Raw genomic sequence first — 12,274 nt, forward strand, 5'->3', positions numbered from 1 at the left:
CTCCTCGCTGGAGCACGAGCAGCTTTGATGGCAACAAGCACATTTGAAATTGCTCTGATCACTGTGCATCTTAATGAGTGTTTTGCTCTGAATATAACTGTAATGTAATCATCTGTATTGGCTGGGATGAATCTCTGTTGTGCTGCAGCTGATGCAAGAGATAACTGTGAGAGGTGACAGAAATGAATAGTTGCTGTCAGATAAATATTATATATGGTAGTATGGCAAGACTTTTTCCTCCTTTAGTGGCTGATCTGCTTTAAAGACCTTTTTAAAAAAATGCCTTTTCAGTGTAACTGTCTCTTTTTAGTAGTAGAGAAATAAGCTTCAGATAAACAGCATATTAGTTTAACAGGTGTAGTCTGCAACAAATCTACATTCGCTCAAAAACTGACCTTCCACTTTGAGAATATGAAGGAAGTATTCTTTGTAGAAAGAAGTGGTTGGGAAATCTGTGCTTACTCTTTGCAGGTTTGTGGGCAATGGACTGCAAACCCAAAGTCCAATATTTTCATTTTGGAGTGATATTTTTTTTACCCTATTTATATATTAAAAAAATAGGCCACTGCTCAGGGCATTGTGGTATGTGCACTAACCGCCCAGCTATCAGGTCACCCAACATTTCAGTTCTACCACCGTCACATCTGTGGCATGGCTTCCGTTATAATTATCCTACAATAAAATCATGTATTTTTTTGCACATAAAATAAGATCAGTGTGCCGAATACTGGGTCAAGAGAACGGGGGTTTCCAGAAGCTCAAACAGAAAGTAAACTGTTTATTTAAGTCCATTGTCTTCAGGGAAACCTAGAGGCATCATCAGCATCCCTTTTCATATCATAGTGGGAAGTAGGCCCGCCATCTGGCTTTCCACAAGAAGTGGAAAAGGCCTTTTTCCTTGATTAGTGGAACTAATCCCCCCCTCACGCCTATTATTGAAGTGAAGTGCAGGAACTCTTTATTTACCGCAGTCATCTCCTCTGATATAACCACAGAGATCCCCATCTTATCAGTCCTGTGCAGCAGGAAGATGGCCCCAGCAGCTTAACTAATGGAAGCTGCTAATGTGTTTGGCGATGACAGCGTTTAACTAAGCCTCACCCCACATGGGAATACAATATGGGGAGCAGAGAACATCATCAGACGCGAGGCACCTGACACGGAATGAAAGTCACAAATGGCTAATGAAACTGTGATTATGTGTGAATAATTTGCATGTGAGACCACCCAGAAAGAGTGCCATATATCACCTTTTTAAGCTTCAACGATTTCTCAGAAAAATCAGGTCATTGACTTGACTGCAAGCCGCCTTTTATAGCAAGAGTTAATGCCCAAAATTACAGCAGCAGAACCTAGGAAGCCAGAAAGATGATGAATATGTGAGTCTCTGAAATTATTTTCCTATTCGCTTACTCGAGATATTAAATCAGGGAAAGAGATTTAAGTCTGACAGTCACCAGTGAAAAATGTGGAAGTAATTAGTTGATTTTCTCTGTGCCAGATTCACCCCGAGGAGGAAGGCTACGGCTTTGAGATTGAGGAGAAGAACAAGGCCATCGTTGTGAAATCTGTCACCAGGGGCTCACACGCTGAGGTACACACACACACACACACACACACACACACACACACACACACACACACACACACACACACACACACACACACACACACACACACACACACACACACACACACACTTCTTCCAGCCTCAGGCTGTTAGTTCCAGTAGGTAATGGCTGTCTACTATGTGGACGGCTGCTGTCACTCTCTCTGCTCTGATTGGCTGCAGAGCCATTTGCAGTTATATTTTTATGTTTAGGAGGGAGCACCCTCCATGTGGTATTTGTCTTGTCTGTGCTATTGTGTCAACAGTCACTGACAGGAAAACAAAAAATAACAGTGAGAGCTCAATGGCTCTGATGGATGAGCAACTGTTTTCCCATCTTATCTATCATTCATTCTCTTTTTATGCCGTCATATTCTGCTTACAGATGACATACCTTACCTCTGGCCTGTCTGTCTAGCAATCCAGCCTGTATACTGTTAGTCATTCCAACATAGTATTGAAAACACAGGATGATGTCCTGGTTGTTTGGGAAATCTTTCTGAAAAGTCTTTTTCCCCTCTGCAGCTTGGCTTTAACTGTCTTGCTCCCCACCATTTCATTTTATCCTCATTTCTCTCGTGTCCCTTTGGTTCAAGTTTCCTCATCCTGTCTGTTATTTTACTTATTGCAGTTCTCTCCCGTTGCTCTTCTCCTCAGTAAATCTCTGGATAATCTTCATTTTTATGCACTGCCTGATTCCACCACAGTAAACCCTTACTCCTCTGTTCCTTATTATTCCCTTTTCTTAATGTCTACCTCCCCCCTCTCACTCTATTATTCATTCCCCGTGCCCTCCACTCCCCACAGTAGCAGGATTGCTAGTTGTGACACAGCCCATGTGCCAGCACAGTGAATGAAGCTCAGCTGATTCCCATGGGGCTCTGAAAAGGGCCGAGAGACACACTCACACACCGAGCTCTTTCACTATATGATACTATTATAGAAGGTCACGTGCAGACTGGCACCCATGCTGTGTAATGACACACACATATACATGTATCCTTCTGCATTCAAATAGCTCTGGCTCCTCCCAGTCATTCCTACATCCATACTGGGCCTTCTTCCAGAGTCAAGGCCTGGCTTAACCAAGGCCATCCCACCGGATCTTTGCCCAGGACACTGGACTCATGCAGTGAGTGCACAGAGGCAGCATTATTCTCACAACGTGACTGAAGATGACTGCATTTAATTACATGCAGCAGGCGGAGTTGCTGTGTGTCTGTCATTTGTAAAGAGATTTTAGAAGCTGAACTCTCTGACACAGGTATTTTAGCTTGTTCGACTGTAACTGTAATCAAACATACTTATGTGCACTGTGAGTGAAGAGATTGTATTTAGTTGAAGGAATTGGGCAAGATCTGACAAAGCATCCAAGGTCACAGGCAGAGCACCTGGCAACATTAGGAAAAAATATGAAGTGCAGTTCTGTGTTTGCAGACTGGAAAATGAAAGACGCCCTTCAGTTTGGAAGTGCGTGCAAATCCAACATACAGCAGGCAAAACACTCAGGTGTAACTATCATGCATTTTAATCATATCCAGTGGCCAATCTTTATATGCACTCCATCCATAAAAACCTCACTCAAATGCTGGAAAATACATGACAAGACTGAGCAGGCTGTGGGAATTTGGAGCAGCACACGATGCTTTTCTTCTTATCGTTTGTTTGTTTGTTTTCCCCGTTGCTCCTTGGAGGCGCATTATACTGAACAGGGACTCGATTGTGGGTAATTCACACAAGTCAGGTGAATCATACTTCATTTGAAGTGAATGCAGCACACGGTCACCGTCTCACTGTGGTACTTGCTTGTAATTTGTAAATTGAATGCAGTCTCCCACTCGAAACTCTCACTGTGCAAATGGTGCTTTAGGGGGAGCTGAAGCAAGCTGCAACTTATAAATAACAGCATTCTGTCTCCTGTCTGTCCGTGCAGATGGCTGGCCTGCAGGTGGGCAGGAAGATCTACACCATCAACGAGGACCTGCTGTTCCTCAGGCCTTTCTCAGAGGTTGAAACCATGATCAGCCAGTCCTTCTGCATACGACGCTCCCTGCGGCTGCTGGTTGCCACCAAGGCCAAGGAGTGAGAGATCATGCACAAAACACTGAAATACATACATACACTTATGTAGGCCATGCTGGTCTGATTGGTCTTTCCTACCCCCCCCCCCCCCCCCACAGGATTGTAAAAATCCCAGACAACCCAGAGAGCCTGTCCTTCAGACTGAGTGGCTCTGCTCCTCCTCATGTCCACGCTGTCAGGAAAGGTAAGTGACAGATTTAATTGGCTTCTGCAGCCACATCAGTCACCAAAATAATAACTGACATTTTTTCAGAAATAGTGGACGAATTTCATTATTACTTCTTCCATTATGAACATGTGGAGAATAACAAGTAGGACGAGAGCGTGGTACCTAAGTTTAATAAGAAGGCTACAATTATTTTTTTTTTATTACTCAGATCTAAAATGTAATTTATAGTAAATTAATCCATTGTACTGAATATTTAAGATTTGGTTTCTGTCACACAGTGAAAGGGGAAAAATTGCACACTGTTAAATGTCATCAATCACATGAAAAAGAAATGGTGTGCAGTTTTGTATTTAAAGGTAAGAAAAAGGTAAAACCATTAGTTTATATGTATAATGGAAAAGTAATCAGTTGAGCACTGTAGCAATTTACAGCTCCCAGGGAGATGTAGTTAAATTAATATTTCTTGAATTTACTTACATGTGACCTATATTTGGCTTATGAGCCAACGCTCGATATCCGTGAACAGATTTGTAAGATTCTGACCTTGTTATTTCTGCACCAGTGCCAGTAAATGCATTAAAAGTGTTTACGGTGTCAGAAAGACAAATAATTCAGAGGGAATTCAAAGGAAAGATGAGGTAATTCTAGCCCCTAACCACCTGTTACATTCTGGTTTTAGTGAGCCTCTATTAGGTTTTTATGGCCACCTGTCAGCCAGACAGCCCGCGGTCAGGGTTCAAACCCTTAATAGACCAAACTCTGCTTTTCAAACACACATTCACGACCAGACACACACACACACACACACACACACACACACACACACACACTGTTCTGTGATCAGAGCCAAAAGAGCCACATTCACATATACACACTCGGCATGCGCACGCTCGCACGCACTGTTCTGTGATCAGAGCCAAAAGCGTAACAGGTAACTGAAAAGATAGCTACTCCTTTTTTTTCCTTCCCTTCTCATTTCCCCTACTTTGTCCTTACAGCCTCCTAAGCAGATGTTTGACTCGAAATAGAGAAATGAGCAGTACGTTTAGAAATTAAATGAGAGATGAATGAAACCCAATTTGTAAACAGGCTTAAGGGAGTACACACACATGCACACTAAGAAAAAAAGAGTAGTAGAACCAAGAAATGTGGTCCCTTGGTTTTATTTTTCTGTACTCCACTTCCCCCCCCCCCCCCCCCCCCCCCCCCCCCACACACACACACACACAGAGGTTCCTTTTCTCACTTTCGTAATGTCCTCTTTTACTTTGCTCTCTCAGTATGACGTATGTTTCATTAGAAATGAGTGGCCTTTTTCCCCCCCACTGTTTTTAAATGAGCTTCCCTAGGAGCTGCTCATTCATGGGTTAAGTAGCCCCTGAATTTGGTAACTGCTGGCACCCTTGGTGGAAGTGATGCCACTGCTAGTATTTTTAGATTGGGCAGGAAGGTGATTGAGGTGTTGATTAGACTTCCAGGCTGTAAAGCCATTAGTAGCTTGAGACGGCATGTTGCAGCACTCCACGGAGTAATTTCCCTTTTTCCTGTAGAAACAAATGGGCTAATGTTTTGTTGAGATATGGGAACGAAATCCAAACGTTTTTTGTTTTTTTTAAACAAGTATATCACATTATGTTATACTTAATGCAGTCATCTTGAAGAAGGATATGTTTGGTGTTCACATAATTTCTCAAACTTACATTTAATGTGCTATATAAAGTTTTTGCCACCGTGTAAACTCTGACCTTTGATGCTGTGTTGAAACACTACAGGGTGGGAGGCAGCGGCGTCAGGTCTTCAGCCGGGCCAGGTAATCCTGAAGGTCAATGGCAACAATGTCAATCAGAGCGACTACCAAGAGGTCCTGGAGCACTTCACAGCTCAGCACACTCACCAGGAACCTCTCCAAGCTGTAAGCAAGCACAGGCGAACAAAAACAAAGCTTTTCTGTAACAGGTTTTCTAGCATAAGCCTCTTTTATTTAACCTGTGTTTAAAAAAAAATCTAAAGTTATATTATCATCCTGCTCAGTACAGTACATGGTGACCACTGAGGTTTTACAGTCCTTGTGTGTGTTGTTATGACTCTAACTGTACCAGGGGAAATCCCTGAGTTTAGCCGACGGTAAACTTAAGTAATGCCACAAGACAGCATGAATAGTTTCATTTGTAGCTTTGGCTGTTAATATATTAGATCATTTGCAAATGTGGGACAGCTCAATAAAAATGCTAACAGTCCAAAGAATAACAGTCAGCCAAACATTTCTGAGACTGTTCAGAAAAACCGCATTAATCTTAGTTATCTGTTTGCTCATTTCATCTGCATTCCTGCTTTGAATAGTAGGTTGTTTAGGATGCTTCTAAATGAATCAGAAGCTGACACTTTGTTGCTACAACCTAGTGAAGGTGAGATTTTAACATTTTCTAGCTGAAGATACGGTCCTGCCTGGAGTTGAAACAGTAGCCACAAGCAACAAATTAACAACTTGCCTATTCCACCCGGATTCCATCCGTTCCTACTGCAAAAATATTTGAGTTAAATTCTTTATTAAAGTAACATTAGCAGATATTTTCTTTTTTTCCAGACTGAGCATGACTAGATAACTAGTGTTTATACTGAACACTACATGGCCAATGTCAAAACTACAAACTCCTCTTTGGTTGTTTTGACATTCCTGCAGAAGCAATTCATGTCTCCAGGCAGTATTTCACAGGGGCAGAGCAGGGTGTCCTCCTTACACTGTTTTGTTTTGTCTTATTTTATTTAGCTTAGCTAACTCCTCTGACAAATTTCCCTTTGCTGAACCCCAGTGATCAGGCCCTGCTGATCAGTCTGATTTTGGCTGTGGTACCCTAAATGCTTGCCAGTTTATTTAGCCAGTATGTTGTTAAAGTCATTGACTGCATTGCAGTGTTCAGGTCAGTCTTGATTGCACTGTTTCCATACTTTAAGTTTCTTCCCTCTACTATATGTATACAAAGTATACATAGCTTGATGTTGATGTTGATGTTTCAACTTTTCGGCACACATTTCATCACTTCCTCATCTCTCAGATCTGCATTTTAATTCCAGTAAATAGTCACCAGTAAACACTGCAGCCATGCTGACAGCTTGCAAAACTAATACTGGGATGGATTGGTCTGGCTGGACTGGTGAGAGAGAGAGAGAGAGAGAGAGAGAGAGAGAGAGAGGGCACAAACAGCAACTGATTTTTGAGCTTTAATCTTCTTCCCACAGTGTCACTGGGTGTATCGTGCTTTTGAGGATGTGGAAGAGCTACAAAGAGAGAGGGGTGCACATGAGAAGGAGGATAGCCCTTTCAAGCCTTGCCCAATGGAGAACGGCTCTGACCACGAAGAGGACAAAGGCACCAATGGAACAGGTGAAACTGTTTGTTATAGTCTCTTGTTGAGTTCATCAGTGCTGCAGTGTGTTTAGTTTCTGTAAGAAGGAGTAAGGAGTCAGTGATGAAGCTTTCAAGCTCTGCAGTTTCTCTCCTCATGTCAGCGAGTTTAATTTGTGGTCTATCAGTCAGCAAAATGTATCTGAGGAAGATTAGTGCTACTTGGCAGCTTTTAGCTTTGTGTGTGAATCCAGATTGATTGCAGGCTTCATGTTTAAAAACACGTCTCCCTGCCAAAAATATTACATCAAAACATCAAACGTTGTTCTCCACCTACGATGCTTTTTTTTCTCCATTTGGTTTCTGACTTGGGTCATATTCACCGTGTCAGTAAAAGTGGCTTCAGCAGTAGGTAATTTGCTCTGGATATAGAAAATTCGCAGTTTGAAAATTACACTTCCACACGCTACAGTCATAGGACATAATTAAGTAATATTCAGTGTACTGCGTATACACTTAGTGGGCAGTTTTCCCACAGTGCTGGCAGGGTAAGCACATGTGCAGTACACTGTGTACCTTTAACACATCTCATTACTAAAGGGAGTTAAAATAAAAAAAGCTTTTTTTGTATGTTAATGATCTAGAGCTGATTTTAGTTTTTTTATACATATAATTCAAAACTCTTAAAACTGTTTTTTTATGGTTATTGTTTTTAAAATGGTTCATTTTTTAATATACTTTTGGATGTATGTGAAGTTATTAATTAAAAAATGTGATCCACAGACTACACACTGGACAGACTTTCCCTGTCTGAGCTGCCTCTGGTCAGTCTGACAGTTGATAACGTCCACCTGGAGCATGGCGTGGTATATGAATACGTGAGCACTGCTGGTATCAAGAGCCACGTCCTGGAGAAGATAGTGGAGCCCAAAGGCTGCTTCAGCCTCACTGCTAAAGTGAGTTATGCCAAGATGAGGAGAAATTTGTTTACGTATTTACTGTTACACTGGTGGATAGTCATGTTAAACTTGGCTTAAGTTTCGGATAATGACTTCAGCGTATGCAGGCTTCAGACTGCTCTAAACACTCAGTTACAGTTTCTTCTAATTTTGGATCTGTATGATGTCAATGAGAAATGATATCTGTGTGCCTGAGGTTTGTGAAGGGCAGTCAATCATTAGAAACCTGACTAAAAGGGAGGTTGACCTTAAAGGGAAACAAGCTAAGGGAGACAGTGGATCAACTGATATGAGAATTTTTGAACCGTGAATCATGTAAAGCTACTCTAGCAACATCCAAGAGCACAGTAGGCTCAAATGGCATCAAGTCTTACTTTCAATCACTTCTTTGCTACATGTTATATAATGTCAGTGTTTCTAACATTTGATAAAATGGCTCACATGTTCGCATCCTCCAAAATATAACATCACATCCAAGATCCCCAATTCACTTTTCCCCAGTTTGTGCGTCACTGGTGTTTGTTCATGTCCTGATATTATGACAGGATCCAAAAAAGGCAAAAAGATTTTGTTGTCTTACTTCTGGTTTCACTTATTGAAACACAGGGGCCTTATGTTGCTGCTGCTGGTGCTGGAAAAGCTATTTTGCCAGTGATTGAAACCGACTAAATCGGGTTTCTAAGCTTTTATTGTAGGGGTGATCCATCTTTACCAATTGTTCTTGTCTCTACAGATCCTGGAGGCATTTTCCGGTGATGACAGCCGCTTCGTTCAGAACTGCAGCCAGCTCATCTCCCAGAGCGACCGGGTTGTTACCATGCCTCAATACGAGTTCAGACAAATCTGCGACACCAAGCTGGAGAGTATCAGAAAGCGTATCAGCAACTATCAGCAGGTATTAAGACATACTTGTGTTTTCTTTTGAGCGTTGATGTGAACTCAGGAATGTTCCTGCATTCATTCATAACAGTTTCTTTCTTGACATGTGACACTGTTCACTGGAAAGTCATTTTATATAGGCTCTTTTTTTTTTTTGTTGAAAAAATTGGCTTATTACTGGCTTATTATTTTCTGGGTGTGTCCAGACTTCTCCCAACCACGCAGTTCATGTTTTTAGAGCAGCTGAGAGGAGGTTTTTGATGTAATGTGAAAGTGGCTTAGAATCTGTGTTTCTTGTATTATTGCTGTCTCACTAGTTTGTCTCATAGCCTTGACTTTTTCTTACTTCTCCTGTTTTCGTTGCTTTCACGCAGTTTGCTCTGGAACTGAGGAACAAGGTGTGGCCCTCGGTCAGGCAGGCTGGGGTTCGCCCTCACCCATTGGGCTGCATGGACTTTGTTCCCACCAACTGCCACGTCAACTTGATGCAGGTCTCCTACCCCAAAAGCGCTACCACTGCCGGCAGGACTTTCAGCATCCGTTTTGGTCGCAAAAACTCTATCTTTGGCCTGGACCCTGACCAAGGTGGGAGCAGTGCGCACTCCTCTAACCAAGAAGATGAGAACAACCTCACCACAATCGCATCTTCACTGCTTAAACTAAGCTTTGCTGAGATTCATCCTTGTCATGATAATTTGGCTTAACCCACTTACTACTAGCTCAGTGATCATTTTGACTAATTACGCTCTGTGACTGTTTAAATCCCACAGCACAGAGAAGGGAGCACCATCCCAGCCTCCCAGTGTAACCAAAAGATCTCACCAAGGATTCCTATTGTAAATTAGACGAGTGGTTTGCCATTAAGACTCCATTAGCCCTAGGCCATATTCAAGTTATTGACATGAGAAGTGAATGAATGATGTAAGCAAAGAGCATGCCTCAGTGCAGAGTAGGAATGTGTGTCATTCACTCAGCGCTGCTTTTGAGTGGGACATTTAGTTGAAACGGAAAGTGGAACATGCTCAAGAAGAGTGCAAAAGTTTAGAAATACTTTGGTATTAAACAGGAATTTTAGGGGTTAACATCTGAACTTCTACTCTCGGTGAAGATGAAAACGCAACACAGCTGTCTAGACAGCAGACACTCAGCACAGCTCACATTGTTCCGAGATGTCTCGGCCCCATCTTTCCTCTGAGCACCAGCTGCCAGTCAGATATCTGCCTAACACTTGCACTGATGAGATGTTGCTATGGCTCTTTTTAAAAGCTGTCGTTAGAGTTTGAACTCTCTTATTTCACCACAAGTATTAAATCTTGTTTTGAGGTTTTGGATATGTCAGGTTATTGCGGCTTAGCTTGGCATTCGACCCAAATAAACAGTATTGCTCTGACTGTGTGTATCAGCTGAATAAGTGTCCTTTAATACGTTGTTTTTCATCAACACCAAATTAAGAACAGATAAGAGCATTACTTCATAGGTTTTGGACATCTGGCATAAATATGATTGTCAGAGAGTTGTTTTCGTTTAACGATTAACTCCTCTCCTCTCCTCTCCTCTCCTCTCCTCTCCTCTCCTCTCCTCTCCTCTCCTCCCCTCCCACAGCACAACTGAACCCCATGTCCCACACGCAACATTGCATGACCAGCATGGGAGCTCCATCCTGGAGCTGTTCTGGTTTGGAAGGGGATGAGGCAGATGGCAGTGGAGAATTTAATGCTGATGGAGGGGAGGGCTTGAATGACAGTCGCCACGGAGAAGGAGGCTTGAGTTTCCTGCTCAAACAGGAAGACACGGAGACACAGGATGCCTATATTCACTTGTACAGTCGTTTGGATGTTGCTGTGAGGGAGATGAAGCAGTATGTTGCTCAAATAGATGTGTAAGTATTGCAGTTCATATTGATCTTGTGCGCGTTAATAGGGTTTTAATCTGAATATGCTTTTTTTAATCCCTTTGAAGGTTATTTCTTTGTGCCTATTCTGCGGTCACTTTTCTCTATCCCCCCTATGTGCCACATATTAGAAAAAAAAGAACATTTTTCACATCCATTCAGAAAACATTCTCAGCTCCACTGACCTCGTACTGTTATCAAATATTTCCATTCCACTACTGTTTCGGAGTAGGCTGTTTTCGTAACCTTCGCGGTGACATTCAGAGATCTGTGCGTGAAAAGCTGTTATCCCCACAGCAGCCTGTCTTTGTCTGTCCACCCTGTGCCTTGTTTAAAGCCGAGGATTTACAAAAGGAACATTCTTCAGGCCCAAAATATTTATGGGCCAGGCCCAGTACAGGAACAGGGAGTGAGGCCAGGATAACATCAATTGAAAGAGACACATATTGTGTGTCTGTGCTGAGGAAGGGGTGTGACAATTTGAATGAATAGATGTGTGTGTTTTAGTTATGGGGGAGTCAGTGCATTGTGTATTGTATTATAAATGTAAGCATAACAGTGTCTTGACGTTAAGAATTTAATTCCAATATAAATGATTATGGATGAAGTGATGTAAAATATTTAAACATGCAAAAAACATACAAATATATGATATATAGAATATGATCTCTGTGCTAAAAATAAAATAACTTAAAGAGCTATATCCATATTTTGTGTTTTCAAATATATTGTTTGTATTTTTTCTTTAGGCTACTGTCATCCATCACTGAGCCTACAGAGCTCCAAGGAGAGGGTGGGGAGCCTCCAGTCGACGAGGAAAGTCAGCCACCCCCTCTGGCCTCCTGCGAGAATGGCTGTGACCAGGACAAAGGGGAGCAAGGCGGCACTAAAAGAGTCTGCTTTAAGGTGAACGAGGAGGACCAGGAGGACTCTGGCCATGACACGATGAGCTACAGGGACTCCTACAGGTAAGTGCTTACTAGATATGGTAACTAATGAATCAAAAACAAGTCGCTCATGTTGATGTTACAGTGTGACCTTGCCTGGTGATGTGAGTACTTAAAAGTCTGAAACAGACATTATGAAAAAAAAAGATGTGAAATGGTAACAATTGTCTTAAATTCATCGATTTCGATGTGCATATGCGATGAATTTAAGCTGTGCTTTGTACTTAACTCGTTTAACTAACTGCACTGTCTGTCAAAGATTTTAGGAAGGATGGGATTTATTTTCACACTAATATACACAGCTCAGAGTTCTTAAACTCAACCAAAATCTGGTTAGTTTGAACTTTTCATACCTGTAGACACCCTGTTACAATTTGAGACCTGAGTCGCTTATG

General features: G+C 42.0%; 1 protein-coding gene across 2 annotated transcripts in view; it reads left to right on the forward strand.

Moving 5' to 3' along the window:
* The window catches only part of prex1 (phosphatidylinositol-3,4,5-trisphosphate-dependent Rac exchange factor 1), a 75,536-nt gene that overhangs the window by 49,175 nt on the left and 14,087 nt on the right, over positions 1–12,274 (forward strand). For both annotated transcript variants that reach the window (XM_030734315.1, XM_030734316.1), the window contains exons 17-26: positions 1,502–1,594; positions 3,543–3,691; positions 3,790–3,875; positions 5,633–5,772; positions 7,098–7,242; positions 7,987–8,159; positions 8,896–9,057; positions 9,416–9,626; positions 10,644–10,920; positions 11,682–11,900. In XM_030734315.1, coding sequence (XP_030590175.1) covers positions 1,502–1,594; positions 3,543–3,691; positions 3,790–3,875; positions 5,633–5,772; positions 7,098–7,242; positions 7,987–8,159; positions 8,896–9,057; positions 9,416–9,626; positions 10,644–10,920; positions 11,682–11,900 — 1,655 coding nt within the window. The remainder of the gene's footprint in view (positions 1–1,501; positions 1,595–3,542; positions 3,692–3,789; positions 3,876–5,632; positions 5,773–7,097; positions 7,243–7,986; positions 8,160–8,895; positions 9,058–9,415; positions 9,627–10,643; positions 10,921–11,681; positions 11,901–12,274) is intronic.

Source organism: Archocentrus centrarchus, chromosome 7 (genome assembly GCF_007364275.1).
Source record: "Archocentrus centrarchus isolate MPI-CPG fArcCen1 chromosome 7, fArcCen1, whole genome shotgun sequence".
In the NCBI taxonomy this organism is placed as follows: domain Eukaryota; kingdom Metazoa; phylum Chordata; class Actinopteri; order Cichliformes; family Cichlidae; genus Archocentrus; species Archocentrus centrarchus.